Consider the following 22,543-nt stretch of genomic DNA (forward strand, 5'->3'; position numbering starts at 1 on the left):
CAGCACGGTTTAAAAAGGAAAATCTTCCACTTTATTGTAAAGCTTAAAACTTACACGAGCACAGATTGGTGGATGCACAGAGCCTACGCGCTTCAACTGATTCCCTCGGTCTTAATTATGGACATGATTGAGACGGAGTGAATCGGTTGAAACGCGTAGGCTCTGTGCATCCACCCCTCTGTGCTCGTGTAAGTTTTAAGCTTCTTCTTTACAATAAAGTGGAAGATCTTCCTTTTAAACTCCGTGCTGGAGATTCTTCTCCCTTTACTACTGCGATTTAACAGGGTGCCACCTCGAGGATCTGTGCGCGACTTCGGGATCAAAAACGCCAAGACTGGTGAGCTGGAGAAACTTTTCTATTTTCTTATTTTATAATGTGGTCAATGGACTTAGAAACTGACTTTAGAAGTGGCCTGACTTGCTAAATTTTCAAGTCAAGCAACCACCACTAACAGTCGTGGCTTTTTTTCCCTCTCAAAACAATATACTCTAAAAATTCTACGAATCCAGCATCATTGAGACCACATAGATGCTAGATTAGCAGATAGTTATAGAAACTTCAGAACCTTCAGGAAGACTACAAAATAAAATGCTCAAATAATTCCATAATTGGTCGTCCCTACTCCGTTTTGTGCTTCTGCAAAAATATTCTGTAATTTCAGAATACCAGTATTGTGCCAGAAACCAGAGCCGGATTATCAACCTATCTAAATAATAAGGTGTGGAATCAAGAGACATTTTACTGTATCCGCTTGTAAAAGATATCATCCAGATAATGAATAGGGTAAAAAAATAATTTTCTATGAACAAAAACTCTGTATGACGTCTGGCGAAGTCCGCTCCTCATGAACACACTCAGCAGTCCGCTGCACTACTTACAAAAATATGTTGTTTAACACTTGGCACAACACCGTGGACCTGGTTATTATAATAAGTTGCCCTTACAGATTGGTCATTTAAATATTACATTTCCTATTAATGGCATTTATGTTATAGGAAAAGCAGACATTTAAAAAAGTGTGTTTCTGTTAATGGCCGGACAGCAATTGAACCAATAGCCAACATCATTGTGCTTGTAATACTGCTGCCCTCTTACCACAACCTATTTAAACTGAAGTTACAAGACAAGTAGTACAGATAGTGAAGTAGAAAAAAAAATTAAACATTTCACACCTTTACCTAGAAGGAGATCCAAAGGAATCATCTCCTTCACTGCATCTAGGATTCCTCGCTGTCGTGCATCATGGCCATCCAATTCTCTAGCACAAGCCTTGCAGCATCCGCACACTGCACAGCCGGACTCTCCAGAACCACAACCGCAAACTCTAAATAAAATAAAAAGAATCCAAGGACCTGGTTCAGTGAGGAAATCATTTCATTATTACCTTCTTTATTTTATTATTTTATATTACATACCCTCCTGGAACACGGTCTGGTCGTCCACTGCTAACACAGCTCGCCCCGTATCCTGTACAGTCACCACACACTGTGCACACCATACAATGCTCCAACTTCCACTTGTGCATTCGAGGTGGACACATAACCGATTTCTCATCTTTCTCATCTAGCTCTTCCTCAAGATCTTCATCCATCGCAGTCGCCATATTTTCAACGCCAAAGCCTATTATATATATGATAATAAAGTGCTGGAAGCCAAATCTCATAGTCCAAGACGTATTGTGCTAAATATACAGTCTTCACACTCATATTCTGAATGTGCTCTCTTTCATGTGGTTCAGTCAAGTGAAGCTCCAGTTTGGAGCCACATTAAATATATTAGGGAACTAAATCATGAGTAATTCTAGAACATTATCAAATCTGAAAGCAGGAGAGATTAACAAACAAAAAAAATGACTACGGGAAAATAAACTCCCTCCCGATGCCCAATAGAACACATGTGGCCACTTAGAAGTGTCTGTATTCTGTGAATGGGCTACTTACAAGATTACAAAGCCTGTCGGAAACTGCCTGAGTTAATTTGACTGCTAAACAGCAGCAATTCTGATCACATTAACCTTTTTAGAATAATGCAGTCTACAATTGAGCTAAAATCATTCCATTATTTGATGCTAGTGAAATACACTCAATCTAAAATATCAGTTTACCTTTCCCACCTTGGCTTAAAGCTCCAGTGTCTCTTCCACATTGTCCTTTATTATTGACTCCGAAGGTCCATACTTCACCTTTCTTAGTCAGGGCACATGTATGGGCTTTTCCCATAGCCACTTGAGTAACAAAATGTCCTTTCAGGTCAGTAACCAAATCTGTAAGAAATAAATCCACGTACAACTCCATCTTAATTTATAAAGACTTGTGGCCTTTCCTTCTTTGTCACATTTTTTCCAATATTCGGTTTAGTTCGCACCATATTTGGAACTTACATCAGGTGCATATGTCAGATATGTTATCATTTTTATTCAATTGCAGATGCACGCAACTGCATAAGCATACGGCTGCATAGGTTTGCATCCTCTTACAGTATTTTTTCCTGAGCAGTTTTTGACTGCTCACGGAAAAAAAAAAAAAGTTTCGAGTAGTTTCCACCTCTAAACCTCCATTGAAAATCAATAGGAGGCAAAAAAAAACAAACGCGCTGCTCAATCTTCATCAAAAATCCTAATGAAATTTTGAAGCAGATTTTTCTTTTCTGCCTAACAAAAGCTCTGTGTGAACACTGCCCTAAACTGGCAAACTACTTTTAAACTTAAATTTTTTTATTTACATTTCAAAATTGAGATGCTCTCGTTAACCTGAATTTGCACCCATGCATGTAAGGCCAAATGACCATTTCTCTCATTCTACATTACTGTCGAAGTGGGTACCATCGGGCAATTGTGCAATTTAACTAAAAAGTTCACCAGTTTTAGATTCTGAACCAAACTGAGCATTAGCAAGTACTGAGGAAACATCGATGGATTAGCCCTTTAAAAGCAATCACAATACTGTTAATATAAAACTTCAAGTGTAACTAAACTTTTAGAAAACTTCTGACATGTCACAGTGCCATGAGGATCAATGAGGATCAATGAGGATCCAAGCACCGAGACCTCACCAATAGCTAAAACGAAGCGGCAGAAGCGCTCGGGTAAGCGTTGTGCCTCTTAGTCTCGGATTGGCTTTTCTCGGAAAGCCGAGCAGTTAGTGTACGGGCCCATAGACTTTCTATCGAGCCCATATACCAACTGCTCAGCTTTCCGAGAACAGCTGATCAGAAACGCCTCTGCAGCTTCATTTTAGCGATCGGTGGAGGTCTCAGTGCTCAGACCTCCACCGATCAAAACGTCTTACAAGTCACTATGACATGTTAGAAGTTTTCTAAAAGTTTAGTTACCCTTTAACCCCTTAATGACTGGGCCTGAAAAGGCCTTAATGACCAGCTACATTTTTCCGTTTTTGCCTCTGCATTTTAGAAGCCATAACTTTTATTTTTTCATTGACACAGCTGTATGAGGCCTTGATTTATGTGGGATAAATTGTTTTTTTTTCCACAGCTAGGGGTAGAAACAAAATATCTTTACAGCGTGAATATAGGAAAAAGCGATTCTCGGCTTCATTCTCTTTTTTATTTTTTATCCTGTTCACGTTTCACACCTGTTAAATTAATTCTTCAGGTTATTAGGGTCGTGCAGTTACCGAATATGTGTAGGATTTTTTTGTTTATGATCACGTCACCGGATTTCCGATGACAAGCTCCCTTTGATCATGCCGCTGTCACCTACCATGGCAATCAAGGAGTTAAACAACTGGGATTGTAATGTTTTCCGACCCCAGCTGTATTCAGCAGGCTGGTCTAAGATCAGGACCTGTAAGTTTACAGCTCCTGCTTAGAGGATGACAAGAGCGCTCATCAGCCTCTTCTACAGCGACACCAAAAGAAGTCGCTGTAGACTAAGCACCTGCACCGCCTGCCGTCAAAAACGGTGGGCGGTCGTTAAGGGGTTAAGCACATTTCTTGGTGAAATACAATACTGCAACACTTGCTGCTGTAGAGTTTTACCACCATCAGATTATGTTTATCCTGTCTTTTTTATGGAAGCGTTTGTGAAATAAGTCCGTTCAAGAGTCAGCTTCTCTGTACAGATTGCACCCTACTCATCACAGCTACTGTGGCTGTGAGCCGCTATTGAACATGGATGTGGAAGACAGAGAAATAAAGGACACAACTAAAACGGAGTTAAACGATTTAGCCCTGCATTACACAGAATTCCTGTTATGACTGTATAGTTTGTACAAGAAGGGTAATGGTGCAGCTCACTGTTACCACGTTGGCTTATGTATCATTTATAATGAAAGTCCAGCTCTCCTATCCAGACCAGATTTAAAGTTACCGTTTTTTGTTCCACCATAGAATATGAAGATTTTTCCCATCTTCTTTGAGAAGACCACCCCTCCAGTAGACCATTTTCTATGCAACTTTGTGCGGTCGTCTCAAAGAGGATTCACTGTATCTGTATTTCTTTTTTTTTAAAGGTTTTATAAATATAGAACCTCTCAGAGCACTTGATCACTAAAAAATAACTTACAGGTCACATTTAAATATCTTAAAAATGAAAACCTACAAGAGGCACTTTATTATTTTAAATGTAAACAGCCGGCAGATAAGGGAATTTTGGAAGGCGAAGGAAATCACAGCTAAACTGCAAGACAATCACATTGCATTTAATCACTTACTTGAGTTGTCAGAATAGATGGCATCTTTTCCAAACATGTACAGTTCACCATCCTTCGTAATGACAGAACTGCTCCCATTATTGCACGCTGTAGTAAGAACAAACTTCCCTTCCATTTTAATCAATTTTTTGGGCTTGTATGGTTTTGACTGTCTTCTGCTCTTTGCTGTAAAACGTAAAGAAAAACCAAAAATTATTTTAGCATTTAATGACATTTCCAATTCTTTCATTCTTCCATGTACAGTTCTTAATTCAACAAGTAGAAAATACTGACTTGATTCTCCGTCTTCTCCTTTACTGGCTGTTCCTGTGAAAAAAACACTCCCGTCTTCAGCAGAGAGTAAGGCATGGGATCCGTCATGACCAACTGAGAACTGAACAATCTTTGGAGATTTTGTTATGGGCAGCTCCACCCATTTGCCAGTAGAGGGTCCACCTTGCTTGATTCCAAGGCTCTGATATTTACCAGTGTAATAGACCTAAAAAGAGACACATTCACTCAATTAGTTGATGTCACTTAAAACTTGTAGTAAGGCCTCATTCACACGACAGGGTCCGAGTGTCGGCTGGGAAAATCGTCCGTTTTTGGACGATTTTCCCGCCCGGTTTGCATCCGTTCCGATTCCATTCCGGGCCGTGTTGCTGTTTTTACCGGCCGATTTGGACCCGATTTGCATCAGTTTTTTCCCTGTCCCTTGCAGGTGATGCCACCCAGCCCCCTGCAGGTGATGCCACCCAGCCCCCTGCAGGTGATGCCACCCAGCCCCCTGCAGGTGATGCCACCCAGCCCCCTGCAGGTGATGCCACCCAGCCCCCTGCAGGTGATGCCACCCAGCCCCCTGCAGGTGATGCCACCCAGCCCCCTGCAGGTGATGCCACCCAGCCCCCCCCTTCCAGGAGAAGTCACTGACTTCAACGTCCATATATGGACAGTGTAGTCACTGACTTCTCCTGGAGAGGAATTCCCTGCCACAGGTCGGGAATTCCGCTTAAGAAGTGAGTGACGTCACTGTGTCCATATTTGGACAGTGTAGTCACTCGCTTCTCCTGTAGCGGCATCCTCGGCCATAGAGTCGGTGATTCCGCTGCAGAAGTGAGTGACTTCGCTGTGTCCATATATCGACAGTGTAGTCACTCAAATCTCCTGTAGCGGCATCCCCGGCCATAGAGTCGGGGATTCCGCTGCAGAAGTGAGTGACATCGCTGTGTCCATATATGGACAGTGTAGTCACTCACTTCTCCTGTAGCGGAATCCCCAATCCCCGGCCGTGGATTGGGGATTCCGACTCCTACAGGGAGCAAAAAAATATCCTCCTCCTCCTCACATGCACTCTGCACTGTGAGGAAGAGAGAGAGCGCGAGCGACGGTAGACCCGGCCATCACTCGGGACACATTCCGGTGATGGCCGTGTATTAGCCGGCCCCATAGTCTTCTATGGGAGCCGGGCACCCGGCCGAAAATAGGGCATGTCCCATTTTTTGACGGCCGGTTTTCCCGGCCCGTCAAAAAATCGGTCGTGTGAGTAGACCCATTAGGGGTCTATTGTTCCTAATGCAGCCGGGTGCCGGCCGATTTATGAACGGCCGGCACCCGGCCGGGAAACCCTGTCGTGTGAGTTCCGCCTAACCCCCTAATAGAAAGCAAAGTATTTAGTGAAATGTCAGATTATCATAAATAGAGGATTGTGGGGGACAATAGATTTAGCAATGACATTAACCTTATTATCCTTAAAAAAAAAAAATTATGCATAACAACGGAGCGGTGTAAGGAAAAACCACCTTTTATTAGGGACATGATTCCTGGTTCCTATTAATTGTATGCCACTCCATTTACAGCCAGATCTGCTTTGCAATGCATCACTTTGCCTCCAGTACAACACAGTGGTTGGATTATTTATCACTCAAGGAACCGTTAACTCATGAAGCAGATAGGTCAGCTGAATATGCTGCCCTACATAAGGACAGCACATTACAGTTACAGGTCCAAACTTCTATTATCTAAAGCAGAAAAAAACCAAAACATTTTTTTTATGATGGGAGCACTCCCCCTACCCTGGTCCACAGGACTGCACATATATACAGCTGCCTCTCAGTCACTGTTAGACGGGCCGGGTGAGCCAGGGGGAGTGCTCCCCTCAAAAATACAGCAGACCCATAACTATGAGGGTATGTTCACATTGCCTTAAACGTCTGCAAAAACAGCTGGAAAAACAGAAGTTGAATGCCTCCAAACATCTGCAAATTGATTTAAATGGGAAAACTGTGTTTTGTTCCGACAGGGCGTTTTTTTACACGGCCGTTTAAAAAAAAAAAAAAAAACGGTGCATAAAACACCCGTAAAAAGAAGCGGAAGTCACTTCTTGAGCCGTTTTTCATTGCGTCAATAGAACGGCCGCAAAAAACGCATAAAAATAACGGCTGAAAACAGTTCCGTATTTTACAGCCATTTTTCGTGTGAACATATCCGGAGTCCGCTGTATTCTCTCATCGCTTCTATTACCCAAGCAGTTCAAAATTTTGTGCCGTTGTAAAGAATAAGAATATGGACCTGGAGCTGTATAGGATGCCCTTACATAGGACAGCCTATTCAGCGGACAGATCCACTTTAAACTTGTAATCTTATATGTAGGGGGGAAAAAAATATTTTGGAACACTTCAACACAATGTAAATTAAGCTAAAGCTCTAGAAGAAAAAAAATTATTTCACACAATGATGATCTACCTTTCCATTAGAAGTTTTCATTAGTGCAAACTCTCTTCCTGCGCCAAGTATAGCTAGTTCTTCATCAAATCCGGTACCTAAATAAAACAAATATTTCAGGATGGGATCATCTCTTATGTGCACTAGTAAATATTAAAAATTTTACAGAAGGCAATCTCTACAACACACAAAAAGGAACAAATTTTCATGAGCACCCTGCCCTATGTTAGCCAAAGAGGGTCCCTGCAGAGAGCAGCTCTTGCTCCAGCACAACACTGGCTTCAGCGTTTTACACAGATGGCTACGGATTCCTGGGAATAGGGTTTTATTTATTCTACAGCAAAATGTATAGTCACAGGGGAAATATTTATTGCGTAAAAAAAATGGTGCCTTTTGATGCATTTGCGCGGCCTACGCAACTTTTCCAGGAAATTGAATTTGGTTTAGCAAAGCAGGAGTGGCCTGTTGTGGGCTGACAAATATACTGAACTGCCGGGAATTATGGTGGAAATCAACGCCTGATCGTATGCTGGAATAGATTTCACTTTCCGGTACATGGACAGCCAAAGAAGTGCTTAATTTAAAAAAGAGGCAGGCACCTCTTAATAAATTTAGGCGAATCTCACTACCGCTATGCTTGTCATACCACCAGAATTTTGACTTCGATACCGAAACTGTGTGTAGTATTGCGGTTCTCGATACAAAAGCAATACTCAATACAACAAGAAAAAAAAACAGTTCTTCCATTTTCGGATGCGATGCACATGGTATGATAAATTTTGATCCTCCAAGTGCCTCACTTTAATAGTAATTAACCCCATCATGTTTCTCAGTCATAATGGACAACATCGGGTTTGTGTGAGGTACATGATTGGGTTATGTACTATTAATGTGAGGCACATGAAGGTTCAAAATTCATAATACCATGTGCTTCACATTAATGATAAAGCATTTTTTTTTTTTTTTTTTTTTTACAGAGTACACATCATAAATGACGCTACAAATTTGTTGAGCAGGTTATTACGGTCGCGGCGATACCGAATGTGTATATTTTATGTATTGAGGGCTTTTTATTTTTATGTTTATTGTAAAAAAAAAAAAATGTGTATTTAATTTAACATTACTTTATTAATTTTTTTACTTTTCAATTTTAAAACTGTACTGTACTGGCATATATCTACATGCCAGTACATTAGCCTGTGTACTAATGGTACACAGGCAGTTGTTAGGGCGTACATAAGTACGCCCTAACAGGAGATCCAGATTTCAATGGACCCTGGGCTGTCTGCCCATATATGGTATGTCCCTCGATCGCATCACTGGGATTCCCTGTGATGCAATCAAAAGGGTAGCCTCCTCATTTTCCCCTTGAATGCTGCAGTGAGCATTGATCGCGGCATTCAATGGATTAGCGGCAGAGATAATAGTTCTCTGATCTCAGCCTTTAGAGTGGGGCTGTGGCTGTGTATTATAGCCATTTCCCCTGATCGCGCGTGCACATTTGCTGTACCTGCGCAGTCAGCATGATGTGATGCGGCCGGCGCTGCACTAATGAGCGACACTGAAGACAGAATATGGAGGAGCCTTTGTGAATAGCTAGTTACTGGGGGACCTGCTTCATGAAAAATATGTTGCCAGCAGGTTTACATTTAATTCCAATCAAACAATACTCAAACATCAAAACATCAAAAAAGGAAAGGTCATTTGAGCCTTACTTATGATGTGCAAATCTTTCTCCAAATCAAATAGTGAAATTCCACAAGCGTGCAAACACTTCCGAGCCAGTTTAAGTTGTAGTTCTTGCTGTAACGCGGGCTCTGTGCTGGTTGCAAATATTCGAACTACAAACCCATCCTAGAAAAAGTTAATTGAAACAAATTAAATAAGACACGTTAAGATATGGTTTCACATATTAGATATAAAAATTATAATTAAAGTATTCAAATAAATGGTTTACAGAATTATTTTGGATACGTTGGTCTCTTGTCCGACACATTTAAATAAACAGTATATACTATTTCAGTCAATGTGCACATATGGTGAACTAAATCAAATACTACTCTATATGCTATAAACATGTAAATAATATAAATGGTTAAAGGGGTTTTCCAGGACTTGATATTGTGTGTGTAATATATATATATATATATTCAGTATTGATTGGGTCTTGTAATGCAGCTCAGTCACATTCACAAAGATGAGATTAAGCTGCAAAGAGCTACAGTGCCAGGCACAGGAAGTTCCGAATGTACGGAGCTCTGCCGGGTGAGCAACGAAGAAACCGCAGCACTCACGGTATAGTCCAGGCCCCTTTAAATCAGCAGATTGGTGAGGGTGCCGAGAGTAGGACCCCCACCAATCTGATATTTATGACCTATGCTAAGGATGCGCCATCAATATAAAAGTCCTGGAAACCACTTCTGATTGTGTGACTGGGTCTGTAATAAATTTGAACTTCGAATTATAAATATAACTAGAAATAAGGTGGACTGCAGAACTATATAGAGAACGAGTATTTATTTATAAAGTGCTTGTGGTTAAATGTAAACCTTGACAGGGCATAACCGCAAGAAACTTGAATGCTAGAACTGTGCAAAAACGTGTACACCTTTAATGCTTAAATATTTTTCAGTGGTGCATTTATGTAGGACACGGACTAGAACACTTCAAGTACAGTAGGTGGTGCTTAAAAAGCAGGAGATTATCTTGGCAGTATAACACTAAAAAATGCAGCCATATTTACACCCACACAATTAAAGAGCATCTGCCATGCTGGTTTTTTTTGTTGTATTTTAAATCAAAGTTATAAGAGAATACTCCCATGAGGATATTTTCTAATATGAGGCCTCCTGTTTTAGTGTCCTGCTGAGCTGTAGAAGAGTTGTGTAAAGTTGGACGGCTACTCCGGCTTTGGGTCTGTAACTTCAAAAGATGATATTTCCGCAAAGATTATATTCGTTTTTCATATTCTGTAAGATTTTCTTAAACAATGTTGTAATTCTAGAAAATGTCACGTGTCAATTTTCCGCCACAGGGACAAATTGTTGCCACGGAGCCCTAGCTATCACACGGGGCACAAACATTGAACTATTGCCAGAGGTGCCTAACCTGTGGCTGCATGGAGCCTGCGATGACGTTCTTTGTGACCCTCAACCATAGTTCAGAAGAACACGGACATCATTAGACAGCAACTCCACCCATCTTCTCTGCACTGATCATAGATTATCAGTGTAGGTCATGAATACTACATGTGAGTGCCCTCTGACAGTTATTGAGGGCAATGTGAGAAAGAAATTTTTATGGGGGCAATGTAAGCATGCCCGAGTCCTGATGAGTGGGGGTCGCGCAGAACAGCATCCCAGGGTACAGGTCGCACGCCCCTTATCTAGACTACTAAATATAAAGTCCCACATATAACATGATCATTAGACAGATAGATTTATACATAGTGATTAAAGCGCCCCTCGGATTTGTTGCCAGTGTTGAGTGCCTCTATACTACAATGCATAACACACTGTTCAGCATACTTTGTCCCAGCTCTAAATACACTTTCTGTTTATGAAGTTGAAATAATGTTTAAAACATTTATATATATAAAAAAATAAAAACTAAACCAGCAAAGGAGTTAAGTTCTCACATCTTTAGAAGCAGCAATCTGGTTGACAAATTCTCCGTCAGTAAAGAGAATGTTCTGTCCGTCAGCATTGCAATCTGAGTATTCAAAATAAAAATAAGAGGACAAGTCATAATTAATCATCTTTTATCTCACAAGCCCCAGTCAGCCAAGTTATGTAGATTGCATCTAATAACATATCAAAAGCAGCCCTTAATGGATACTTTTGGTTAAGAGGTGCACAAGCAGATTGTCAAAAGCAGCTCCTTAATAGACACTGCAGCAGAGCTGCGACCTTCGAGGGAAGGGGGGAAACAAATTTCCAGTAATTGTCTCTGGAGCTAGTGACAAACTAAAGACCATCCTTTTATACAGTCCATAGTTTGTTTGAAGGGATCAAGTTCCAGACTGGGTACGGGAAAACAAATCCAATCTGCTCTCTGCCACAGAATGAGTAGGACGGATCTGTACAGAGTATGAATGAATGAATGAATGAATGAATGAATGAAGCCGGGAAGGGCGAGTATGGAGCGTGATCACGGGCCAATCCCGCTCCATTCTCAGCGGGTGTTGGCTGTATCTTACAGCCAACAACTCACCACAACAGCTGAAACCACTTAGATGCCACAGTTGATAGCGACTCCGGCTTCTAAACCGCTGAACAGAGGTGAAGTTGCCCCCTCAGTCAGCCCATCAACCCACATGATGAGAATTTGTATGGATAAAACAAAAACTACAAAGTTGATACTTCTATATTCTATGTATCGGATAGATCACTAGATTAGCATAAGAAAAGTTAGTGTCTCTAAGTAAACTGAAGTTTCAAGAAATGTTAAAGAGGCTCTGTCACCAGATTCTCAAATCCCTAACTCCTATTGCATGTGATCGGCGCTGCAATGTAGATAACAGTAACGGGTTTCTTTTTTGAAACACGTTCATTTTTGGCCAAGTTATGAGCTATTTTATATATATGCTAATGAGCTTTGAAATGGACAACTGGGCGTGTTTTTATTCGTATGTCCAACTGGGCGTGTTTACTTGTTTTACTAACTGGGCGATGTGGAGAGAAGTGTATGATGCTGATCAATCAGAACGATGTGCAGCCACATACACAAGTGTCCTGATAATGAATATACATTACCTCCAGCCTGGACATCATGTGTATTCAGAATTCTGACACTTCTGAATCTTTTCTGCGAGATTTCCAGCAAGGGAAACGAAATCTCGTTTACCTCGTAATCTCGCGAGATTACGCGTGGCTTGCTGGAATCTCACAGAAAACATTCAGAAGTGTCAGGATTCTGAATACACATGACGTTCAGGCTGGAGGTCATGTGTATTCATTATCAGGACACTTGTGTATGTGGCTGCACATCGTTCTAGTAAGAACACTATGTGCTGTGTAAATAAATGGAGAGGAGTGCATGATGCTGATTGGTCACTGATTCGTCAGCATCATACACTTCTATTCACAACGCCCAGTTAGTAAAACAAGTAAACACGCCCAGTTGTTAAAAACACAATACACGCCCAGTTGGACATACGAAAAAAACATGCCCAGTTGGACATACGAAAAAAACATGCCCAGTTGGACATACGAAAAAAACATGCCCAGTTGGACATACGAAAAAAACATGCCCAGTTGTCCATTTCAAAGCTCATTTGCATATATATATAAAATAGCTCATAACTTGGCCAAAAATGAACGTTTTTCAAAAAAATAACATAAAACGTTACTGTAATCTACATTGCAGCGCCGATCACATGCAATAGGAGATAGGGATTTGAGAATCTGGTGCCAGAGCCTCTTTAAAGAGGCTCTGTCACCAGATTTTGCAACCCCTATCTGCTATTGCAGCAGATAGGCGCTGCAATGTAGATTACAGTAACGTTTTTATTTTTAAAAAACGAGCATTTTTGGCCAAGTTATGACCATTTTCGTGTTTATGCAAATGAGGCTTGCAAAAGTACTACTGGGCGTCTTGAAAAGTAAAAGTACAACTGGGCGTGTATTATGTGCGTACATCGGGGCGTGTTTACTACTTTTACTAGCTGGGCTTTCTGATGAGAAGTATCATCCACTTCTCTTCAGAACGCCCAGCTTCTGGCAGTGCAGATCTGTGACGTCACTCACAGGTCCTGCATCGTGTCGGCACCAGAGGCTACAGTTGATTCTGCAGCAGCATCAGCAGGTAAGTAGCTACATCGACTTACCTGCAAACGCCGATGCTGCTGCAGAATCATCTGTAGCCTCTGGTGTCGATGTGTCCTCGCTCGTCTGACACGATGCAGGACCTGTGAGTGACGACACAGCGTGATCTCTGGAGAACACGCTGTGTCTGCACTGCCAGAAGCTGGGCGTTGTGAAGAGAAGTGGATGATACTTCTCATCAGAACGGCCAGCTAGTAAAAGTAGTAAACACGCCCCGATGTACGCACATAATACACGCCCAGTTGTACTTTTGCAAGCCTCATTTGCATAAATACGAAAATGGTCATAACTTGGCCAAAAATGCTCGTTTTTTAAAAATAAAAACGTTACTGTAATCTACATTGCAGCGCCTATCTGCTGCAATAGCAGATAGGGGCTGCAAAATCTGGTGACAGAGCCTCTTTAAGCCTGCAGAGCTTTCTTTCAGGCATATGGATGGACAGAACACTACTTCTTATAATGGGAGAAATTCCAATGGTGTGGTTTTTTTTTTGTTTTCATTTTTTTAAACCACATGCAAACTTTATTTTTCCGTCGTTCGAGCTGTCAGAGTGTTTGTTTTTAGAGAGCCGAGCGGTCATTTTTATCTGTACACATTTTTTAATCACGTTTTCTTCAGTTTTTGGGGAGGTAAAGGTCATTTCAAATTAGTAATTGTCGCATTTTTTTTATGGAGTTTACTGTGCTAGACAAAGAAAGTTATAATTTTTACATCTCAGATTGTTGCGGATGCGGCGATATCAATTCGGTTTTTGTTACGGCTTATAGTTTATCAGTAAGAAAAGGGTTTTTTCTTATAACTTTTTCTATTTTCATATACACACACATTTTGGACCAATTAGTCAAATGTGTTCGAAAAACAAAATAAAAAAATACATACATTTGGGTAGACTACGAACTGCATTAAAGGGGTTTTCCGAGTGATTTAAAAAAATTAAAATAGAAGGGATACAAAAAAAGACAAAAAAAACCCATTACCAACCTCACAGATCCCCAGGATTACTCCATCCCTTCCGGCGACTATAGCTGCAGCGATGATGTACTTGTGTACCCACAATACACAGCGGTGGGGAAGACAGGAAGCGGCGGCGCTGGAACGACTGGGATCTGAGAGGTGAGTGATGCCTCTTTTGGGGGGGGGGGGGGTTCGTTTTTTACAGCGTTTAGAGTGCGGGAAAAAAAACGCCCCGATCACTATAGACTGGGGATCTAAGGGGTTAAACAAGCAGGATCCCACTCGTTAGAGTGACATGTCTGCTGTAACATAGAGCCGACATGGGTAAGTTATGGAGCGGCCTCAGCCCGTGAGCTCGCTCCATACTTTAACTTCCGGTTTTGAGTGTGCCTGTGTATAAACTCTAGTATTTACCTGGCACAGTAACTGTTCCATCCTGTTCCAGTGTTTCAGGGTTAATCCTAATGGCCGTCATGCTGTGATTACTCACATCTCTGTAAAGCAAGAAACCCTATAAAAAGAAAATTACAGAATATAAAAAATGGGAAAATTGTCTATATACACAAACGAATGTTTAAATAAACTTAAAACAAGATCTCTGGGATCAATATATGCATTTTGCGTGCCATAATGCCAGTTTGATTGAACAAAAAAAACTCGCCAAAACACAGGCTGTCATATTGGGCCACAAACAAATAAATCAGCATAGTATACCTGAGCATAACCCAACCAAGACTTTTTCTCTCTTCTGCTTTTGAGGCGAGAAGTGGAATTGTAAATGTGGCCCTGTGAAAAATAAATATTGTGGTCTAAACAAAGTGCAATCTGCCCCTCACATAGTGGACATATACGTTCATATGTATTATACTTGTAAGCTGCACAGGTGGAAAAAGAATTCAATTAAAAAAAAAAAATCACTGGCTTAAAAAGATTAAACCCTGAAAAGATCAATAATGCACATAAAAACGGAGATGTTTTGGAAGCGAGGCCTCATTGATTTTTCCGTCCTTCGAAAAGATATATCTGTGAAACGCATCAAAATTCACATCGGACTAGAAGTTAATCGTTTTATACCCGGTTCACCGTTTATTTCAGATCCCTTGCAGAAAGCAATGCATGAGTACAAGGATTACTGGTGAGATGCTGCATTAGCATGTTAACGCCGAAGGACGGATATATCCGTCCTCTGCAGCTGCTAGTTTGCGCAGGATGGACGGATATATCCAGAAGTAGAAAAATACCACAGCACCGAACCGCCAAAGCGCTGCACACCTCTTCAGAACCTGGTCCAAGGTCCCCAATATCGGACAGAAAAACGGACAAGGAGGCAGCACTTCAAAAACTCAGAAAACCTTTAATCACCCATGCAACGTTTCAATCCCTCAGGATCTCTCTCAAGCATTGCCAGCGTACCCATGCGATCAGCGGCAGGAGCACGGCTGTTATACACAGCCTGGCTACTGCTGAAACTGCCGGAATCGAAGCGCGCTCCGATTCCGGCAGTTTAACCCATTAAATGCCACTGTCAATAGCGACAGCGACATCTGTGTTTGACAGAGGGAGGGAAGCTCCCTCTGTCACTCCATCGGCGCCCCCGCAAAGAAATCGTGGGTCGCCGTCGGGTTTCCATGACAGCCGGGGGCCTAACAAAGACCCCCAGGTCTGTCTTCAGCAAATGCTTGTTAGGCCATGCCGGAGGCATGACCTAATAGATTGCCTGTCAGTTTTACACTGACAGGCAATAATGCTTTGGTATACTAAGTATACCAAAGCATTATATATGCGATCAGCACATCGCATAGTGAAGTCCCCTGGTGGGACAAAAAAAAAAAAAATGTAAAGCAGTTAAATAAAGTTTATGAAAAAAAATTATTATAATTTACAGTCAAAAATCAATTAAAAGTGGTTTTATTTTAGTAAAAGTGGCAAAACAAATACACACATTTATGGTATCCCCGCGATCGTAACAACGTGAACAATAAAATTAACACATTAATTAAACCGCCGGATGAACGGCGTCCAAAAAAACCGCAAAAAACGGCAAAATTCTCTTTTCTCCCATTCCCCCCATAAAAAATTAAATAAAAGTTAATCTATAAGTCCTATGTACCCCAAAATAGTACTAATGAAAACTACACATTGGCCCGCAAAAATCAAGCCCACATACGGCCACATCGACGGAAAAATAAAAAAAATCACGTCTCTTGGAATTCGGCGATGCAAAAACAGTCGTTTTTTTCTAAAAGGGTTTTTATTGTGCAAACGTAGGAAAACATAAAACCTTTACATATTTGGTATCCCCATAATCGTGCCGACCCATAGAATAAAGTTAACATGTTATTTACGCTGCATAGTAAACGGCGTAAATTTATAACGTGAAAATTAATGCTGGAATAGCTGCTTATTTTCAATTCTCTCCTAAAATAAAGTTAATAAAAGTTAATCAATATATTATAAGCATCTAAAAATGGTACAATTACAAAAGACAACTCGTCCCGCAAAAAACAAGCCCTTATACGGCTATGTCGATGGAATAAAAAACAAGTTACCACTCTTGGAATGCGACCGTGAAAAAAACAAAAAATAATCCTTGGTCATTAACGCGCAAAATTACCTGGTCATTAAGGGGTTAAGCACACAATCTTATAAGAAATATTTTCTACTTACCCTCACTGTCCCACTGTACCCAGAACCAATTTTATAGAGGCCGTCTTTGCATAAAAGATAGAGAAAGAAGCCATCGCTTTGAAGGAGGCACTGATCATCTTCATCCACTGGAACATCTTTCAAGGACCATTTCTGCATCAAGGCAGCCTTTTTAATTCCATTTGTAAACCAGTCCTGTATCTGGATTTTACCCACTAGCACTGCTTGAACACTCCGCTGTAGAGAGTTTAAAATAATTGGCACCTGGTATAAAAAGATAGGCGTCAGACCTGGGCAGACAATGAATAGAAACATACTAATCACAATTTACAGATTTTATACTAGGCTGTTACTCTGCAAGCAATCCTGGTTCCAAACAGTAGAAGCAATTCTGCTCCAAATTGCGTGAACCGGCTTTTCCCAATGACTGAAGGGAGAACCGATTGGTAGTGTCCAATGACTGACATTATACCGATCAGCCCTACTTTTCAGTAATAGCAAAGAACTCATTTATACAGAACAGTAACACAGCTGAAGCATGCTCTGCCCGGGAATAAAAAGTTCTTTGTCCTACTCCTAACTATGCACCACTTTAACAATCAGGCTCTGATCACACGGAGGAATTTTTGCAGCGGAATCCGCCACAAAACTCTGCCTCCCATTAATTTCAATAGGACGCCGCTTCTTTTTCCCCCACTAGCTGATTTTTCCAGCTAGCGGGAAAAAAAAGCATTATGCCCGATCTTCGGGCGGATTCCGCCTAAACCTCCAATTGAAGTCCATGAGAGGAAGAATAATTCCGCGCCGGATTTTGCGGCCGGACACGCCACGCAAAGTCCACCGTGTGAACTGACCCTTACAATAATGTAATGCTGCTTATTTATTTGAAAACTCTCACTTATTTAAGCACAAACCTGGAAATCAACACAAATAGAAAAAGGTACCTGAATAGTTTGGCAAGCATGGCTGCCATTGTTGGTAAGGATAGCCGAGATGGCTTGTAGGGTTCTTCCGGTTTCTCCCCATGCAACCACTAGACTGAATAGGCAGGCACAAGAAAGCGCAGTGAGCGACTGTCCAGTGCCATCATTGGCTCCTGTACTACGAGTTGTGATTTCGAGAATAAGCTGGAGGAGAGATTCTGTCAACACAAAATAAAAGAAAAAGTATAAAATGAGATTATTCTGATATGGCACGGTGTATAGGGCATTCTGTAAATACAACAGATGTTTTAAGTATTTAAGCATGTCCTGTAACAGTCACCCGCATTTGTGAGCTTCGTTCCCATTATAAAGTACAGGAAGGTGTCCACGGGCAATAGAAATGAATGGGTCCGTAATCAGCTCAAAAAAACAAAAACAAAAACGTGCCTAAGGGCCTGTTCATATTAGCGTTGGAAACCTTCGATGGTACCCCTCAACGGAAAGCCGTCTGGAGAACCCCTCAACGGAAAGGCAAACTAAAACCTTAGCGTCCGTGTGCATCACCATTGATATCAATGGTGACGGAAACATTGCTAATGGTTTCCGTTTGTTACCATTCCGTCAAGTCTCCGTTTTTTTTACGGAATCAATAGCGCACTCTATCCTTCGATGCTGGTGAATGCTATAACAAAAAAAAAGTCAATGTCATTCATCTAAAAGAGTCACATATTTGTCTTACCTAACACTTCTGGGGGTTCAGACTGAAGCCCCTCTGGTTGCTGACCCTGTAGAATATTGAGTAGTGCTTGCAAGCTCCTCAAACACAGTGACGGGTGAGAAAATCGGGTTTCTTTTATCAACTCAAAAACTTCGCACAAACCAATTTCAATAATCTGGAGAAGGAAAGAATATAGTGCTTAGGCGAAGTTCATATCAGTTTTTAGCATCCCGTTAAACTGTCCTGTTTTTTTTAATTTTTATTATTACAAAAGTAAACTGATGTCCAAACAAAAACAAAATTGATCCACCCGAATCCAGTTGTTCAACAGGACAGACAATACAGTCTGTTAGTCGGACTTATTTATCCACACACACACAGATCTTGACAGAAACAAGTCAAAACGGAAACTTTTTGCCATGAAAGGAGGACCAATTGAAAGCATGGCCCTGTTAACGGATCAGTTTTTGAGAAAACCAAAGCAGACATTTCAACAGGATGGACAAATGTGATGTGAACCTAGCCTCACATACTCAAACCTACAGAGCACGAGCTACTGTATACTTTAGTACTCATCAACATACTTATTTATAGAAGAAAAAAAAAGTTAAACCGTTGGGGGGGGGGGGGCTGGGGGTTTACAAAAATACATTTAAATGAATGATTTACAATTCTCTCGCATGCATTTGTAAGTGGATGTTAATTTAATCCACATGTAAATAGTCTTTGAAAGAAATTCAGTAGTCATCTACTTAAAGACGTTGCCCACGACCGGACAACTGATGACCTATCCACAAGATAGGTCATCAGTATATGATCTGTGCGGGTCAGACAACCAGACCCATCAGCTGTTCCCGCCACCTCCGAATGTTTTGAACAGTATGCAGTAGTTGAACCGGGAAGATGGTTCCGAGCACTGCATAGTGGCCATTCTGCAGAACTGCAGCTCTGTCCCTATTCCGTGACAGGAGCCATCTGCTTCCAACTACTGCATACCATTCAAAAACATCCTGCGCCCGGGGGCAGCTGATCGGTGCGAGGGCCAGGTGTCGGACTACCAACAATCAGACTGATGACCTATCCGGTTGATAGAGTGCATTATTAAAGGGGTTGTCCACGACCGGACAACTGATGACCTATGAGAGAAGCATGAAGTTGTGGCAGAAATGCTGATTTCAGCAGTTTGTCATTTGTGTGTAAATATGCAGTCGTTTTGGTAAACTAATATCTTACCAGCTGCAAGCGCTGTGAACGTGTATTCTGACGTAACCGTGCGCTTCAGGCTCCCCCGCTGCTGATTGACAGCTCTCTCTCTATGCACAGTATATAAGCTGTGAATCAGTGGTGGTTGTGCAGCTATCCGGCAGCTCAAGAATACGCCAGGCTCACGGTGCGCTGCTACTAATAAACCATAAGTTTAACAAAACTACTGCATAGTTCATAGAAATGACACAGCTGAAATCATGGCTGTCAGCACTGCATGCCGTTCTTAGGAAAATTTTCACAAATGGTTAAACAGACGTCATTCTTTCACTCAGGACCTTTAAATGCAGGTTTCTAAGGTGCTTCGTATATTAGAGATTATTTACACCACAGACCATAAGCAAACTGCTGCATGTTAAAAGATGTACAGGAAAAGTTGCAAAAACTATGTCCCCCTCTGTGACATCAGTGACCTGCAGCTCCTGAATGAAGCTTCCCCACACAGACTTTCTGCTCCCAAGCACATCATTTTGGTTATATTAAGAGCTCTCTGCTCTAGGGATGTCACGATACCAGAATTTGGACTTCAATACCGATACTTTGTTTAGTATTGCGATTTTCGATACCAAAACAATACTTTGCCAACAGTAATAATAAAAAAATAATAAAAAGTTCTTCCATTTTCTGATGTGAGGAACGTGGTTTGATGAATTTTGAATGTGTCTCACAATAGTAATTAACCCCATCATGTTTCTCAGTCAATGGACAACATTGGGTTAATGAATAAGGTAAATGATGGGGTTAATTACTGTTAAAGACTTAATTTTATTAGCATACATTTTATAGCGTACACATCATAAATGATGCAAAAAAAGGTGTTGTGCAGGTTATTACGGCCGCGCCAATACCGAATGTGTATATTTTATGTATTGAGACTTATTTTAATGTTTATTGTAAAAAATGTGTGTGTGTGTATTTTTTTTTATTTAACGTTAGGCCCCATGCACACGACCGTGCCTGCAATCACGGCCGGCCGCCGACTGACAGCCGCATTTTCGGGCCGTGCTCCCATACAAAGTATGGGAACACGGCCCGCAAAATGCAAAATTCCCGGAACATTTCCACGGCATGGACACCCATCCGTAGCGCTACGGAAAGGTGTCCGTGTTCAATGAAAGTGAATGGGTCCATTTTTGCGGACCGCAATTGCAGTCCGCAAAAACTGAGGTTTTTTACGGTCGTGTGCATGGGGCCTTACTTTGTTTTTACTTTTTTATTTTTAAACTTTAATGCACTGGCATATATCTATATCCCAGTACATTAGTTGTTAGGACATACGTATGCTCTTACAGGAAATATGGTAGGACAGCCCGGGGTTCCTTCAATGGACCCTGGGCTGTCTGCCCATGTATGTTATGTCCCTCAATCGCGTTACAGGGAAGAGTCACAGGGATTCCCTGTGATGCAATCCAAGGGGCATCCCCCTTCTCATTTACCCCTTGAATGCTGCGGTCAGCTTTGATTGCAACATTCAGGGGAATAGCGGCAGAGGTTTCTCTCATCTCCGCCATTAGAGCAGGGCTGCGGCTGTGTAATACAGCCATTGCCCCGCTCCTGACAACAAGTGCGTACGGGGACTGCATGAGGTGATGCAGCCGGCGCTGCAATAGTGAGCGCAGGAACTGAAGACAAAACATGGGAGTGTTTTGCAGTGCGCCCGCCATGATCTGTCTTCAGTGCCGGCAATCATTAGTGCAGCGCGGAAACACAGCTTGGTATCGATATACATGAAATCACGGTATCGAACCGTTTGAGGGTGCACGATATCGAAGTTTCGATGCATCCCTTCTCTGCTCCAATATAGATGCACTTGCACCAGAAAACTAGGGGAATTATCTGAAAGGGATCAGAAAGTTCTCAGTATTATGTGCAGAGTGAATGCTGAGGCGGACAGAATGGTGCAGTTTAAGCCAATAGCTGCAGAAAACTCAGTGATGCCAGAGTAAAAAATATTCATGTTTATTCACATTCATATTTATGTCTTTCACAATGTATTTTTTATTATTGCTCTAATGCATCCAAAATGAAAAATGCAGATACTTCGTTATAGGCCTTGATTAAAAAAGCCTTATAGATTTGTTTCTACGACCCCAAATCAGACCTATGCGTCTCCATAACAGACAACGAACGGTGTAGTCTGATCCTGCAGTCACAACCCCTTCCATTTGTCCCCTTCATACATTCACTAGGTATAAAAGATAAAAGGGAGTAAGACGGCAGAAGCAGACTACATTGTTACCATGAAGACGCATAGGTAAAAAAAGAAAACAGTAATTTGCGACAGTGGACATAGCCTTAAAACGTCCCTGGTATGTTATGATCTTAGTATGTCAATCAACTTTACTAATTATGAAAATTGTATTCAGTTACATTTTAATTAAAAAATTCCGGGGAGGCCCCCTTCACATCATGTCTTTTCCTCTCATCGTCAGAAGCACCCTGGCCGAAACTCACTGTCAATAATGAACAGAGACAGGAGTTTCACCAGGACGGAATCCCTGGGCAGGGTGTTACCTGATCCTGCCCTGGGAAAGCCCCCCAAAGTATATGTTCAACATATACGTATATATGTCGGATGCAATAAAGTGGCATCCGTTACCCATAGGCTCCAATGTAAAAAAAAAACAACCACACTCAACACTAGCTGTATGAAAGCACAGCAAAAAAACGTTTGAGCGAGATATGTAAATATATCTTAACAGTGGTAAAAAGAGAAAAAAAAAAAAAGAATACAAATAATACAATGACCAGTTCACTAAGGGATTGAGTGCAGAACAAGCAATCTTCTCTATTAAAGGGGGTTTCCCATCAGACATATTTAGGACATATCCACAGGATAGGT

General features: G+C 41.4%; 1 protein-coding gene across 15 annotated transcripts in view; it reads right to left on the bottom strand.

Annotated features, from left to right (window-relative positions):
• Positions 1–22,543, bottom strand: part of MYCBP2 (MYC binding protein 2) — a 291,950-nt gene that overhangs the window by 212,435 nt on the left and 56,972 nt on the right. For 11 of the 15 annotated variants that reach the window (XM_075852361.1, XM_075852359.1, XM_075852365.1 and 8 more), the window contains exons 4-16: positions 18,460–18,613; positions 17,742–17,938; positions 16,819–17,061; positions 14,866–14,937; positions 14,566–14,662; positions 11,009–11,082; positions 9,087–9,225; positions 7,393–7,469; positions 4,945–5,149; positions 4,672–4,836; positions 2,106–2,264; positions 1,417–1,621; positions 1,174–1,325 (exon numbers count right to left, since the gene is read on the bottom strand). In XM_075852361.1, coding sequence (XP_075708476.1) covers positions 1,174–1,325; positions 1,417–1,621; positions 2,106–2,264; positions 4,672–4,836; positions 4,945–5,149; positions 7,393–7,469; positions 9,087–9,225; positions 11,009–11,082; positions 14,566–14,662; positions 14,866–14,937; positions 16,819–17,061; positions 17,742–17,938; positions 18,460–18,613 — 1,939 coding nt within the window. The remainder of the gene's footprint in view (positions 1–1,173; positions 1,326–1,416; positions 1,622–2,105; positions 2,265–4,671; positions 4,837–4,944; positions 5,150–7,392; positions 7,470–9,086; positions 9,226–11,008; positions 11,083–14,565; positions 14,663–14,865; positions 14,938–16,818; positions 17,062–17,741; positions 17,939–18,459; positions 18,614–22,543) is intronic. The other 4 variants (XM_075852367.1, XM_075852366.1, XM_075852354.1 and 1 more) reach the window with 2 other exon arrangements.

Source organism: Rhinoderma darwinii, chromosome 2 (genome assembly GCF_050947455.1).
Source record: "Rhinoderma darwinii isolate aRhiDar2 chromosome 2, aRhiDar2.hap1, whole genome shotgun sequence".
NCBI classification, from domain to species: Eukaryota; Metazoa; Chordata; class Amphibia; order Anura; family Rhinodermatidae; genus Rhinoderma; species Rhinoderma darwinii.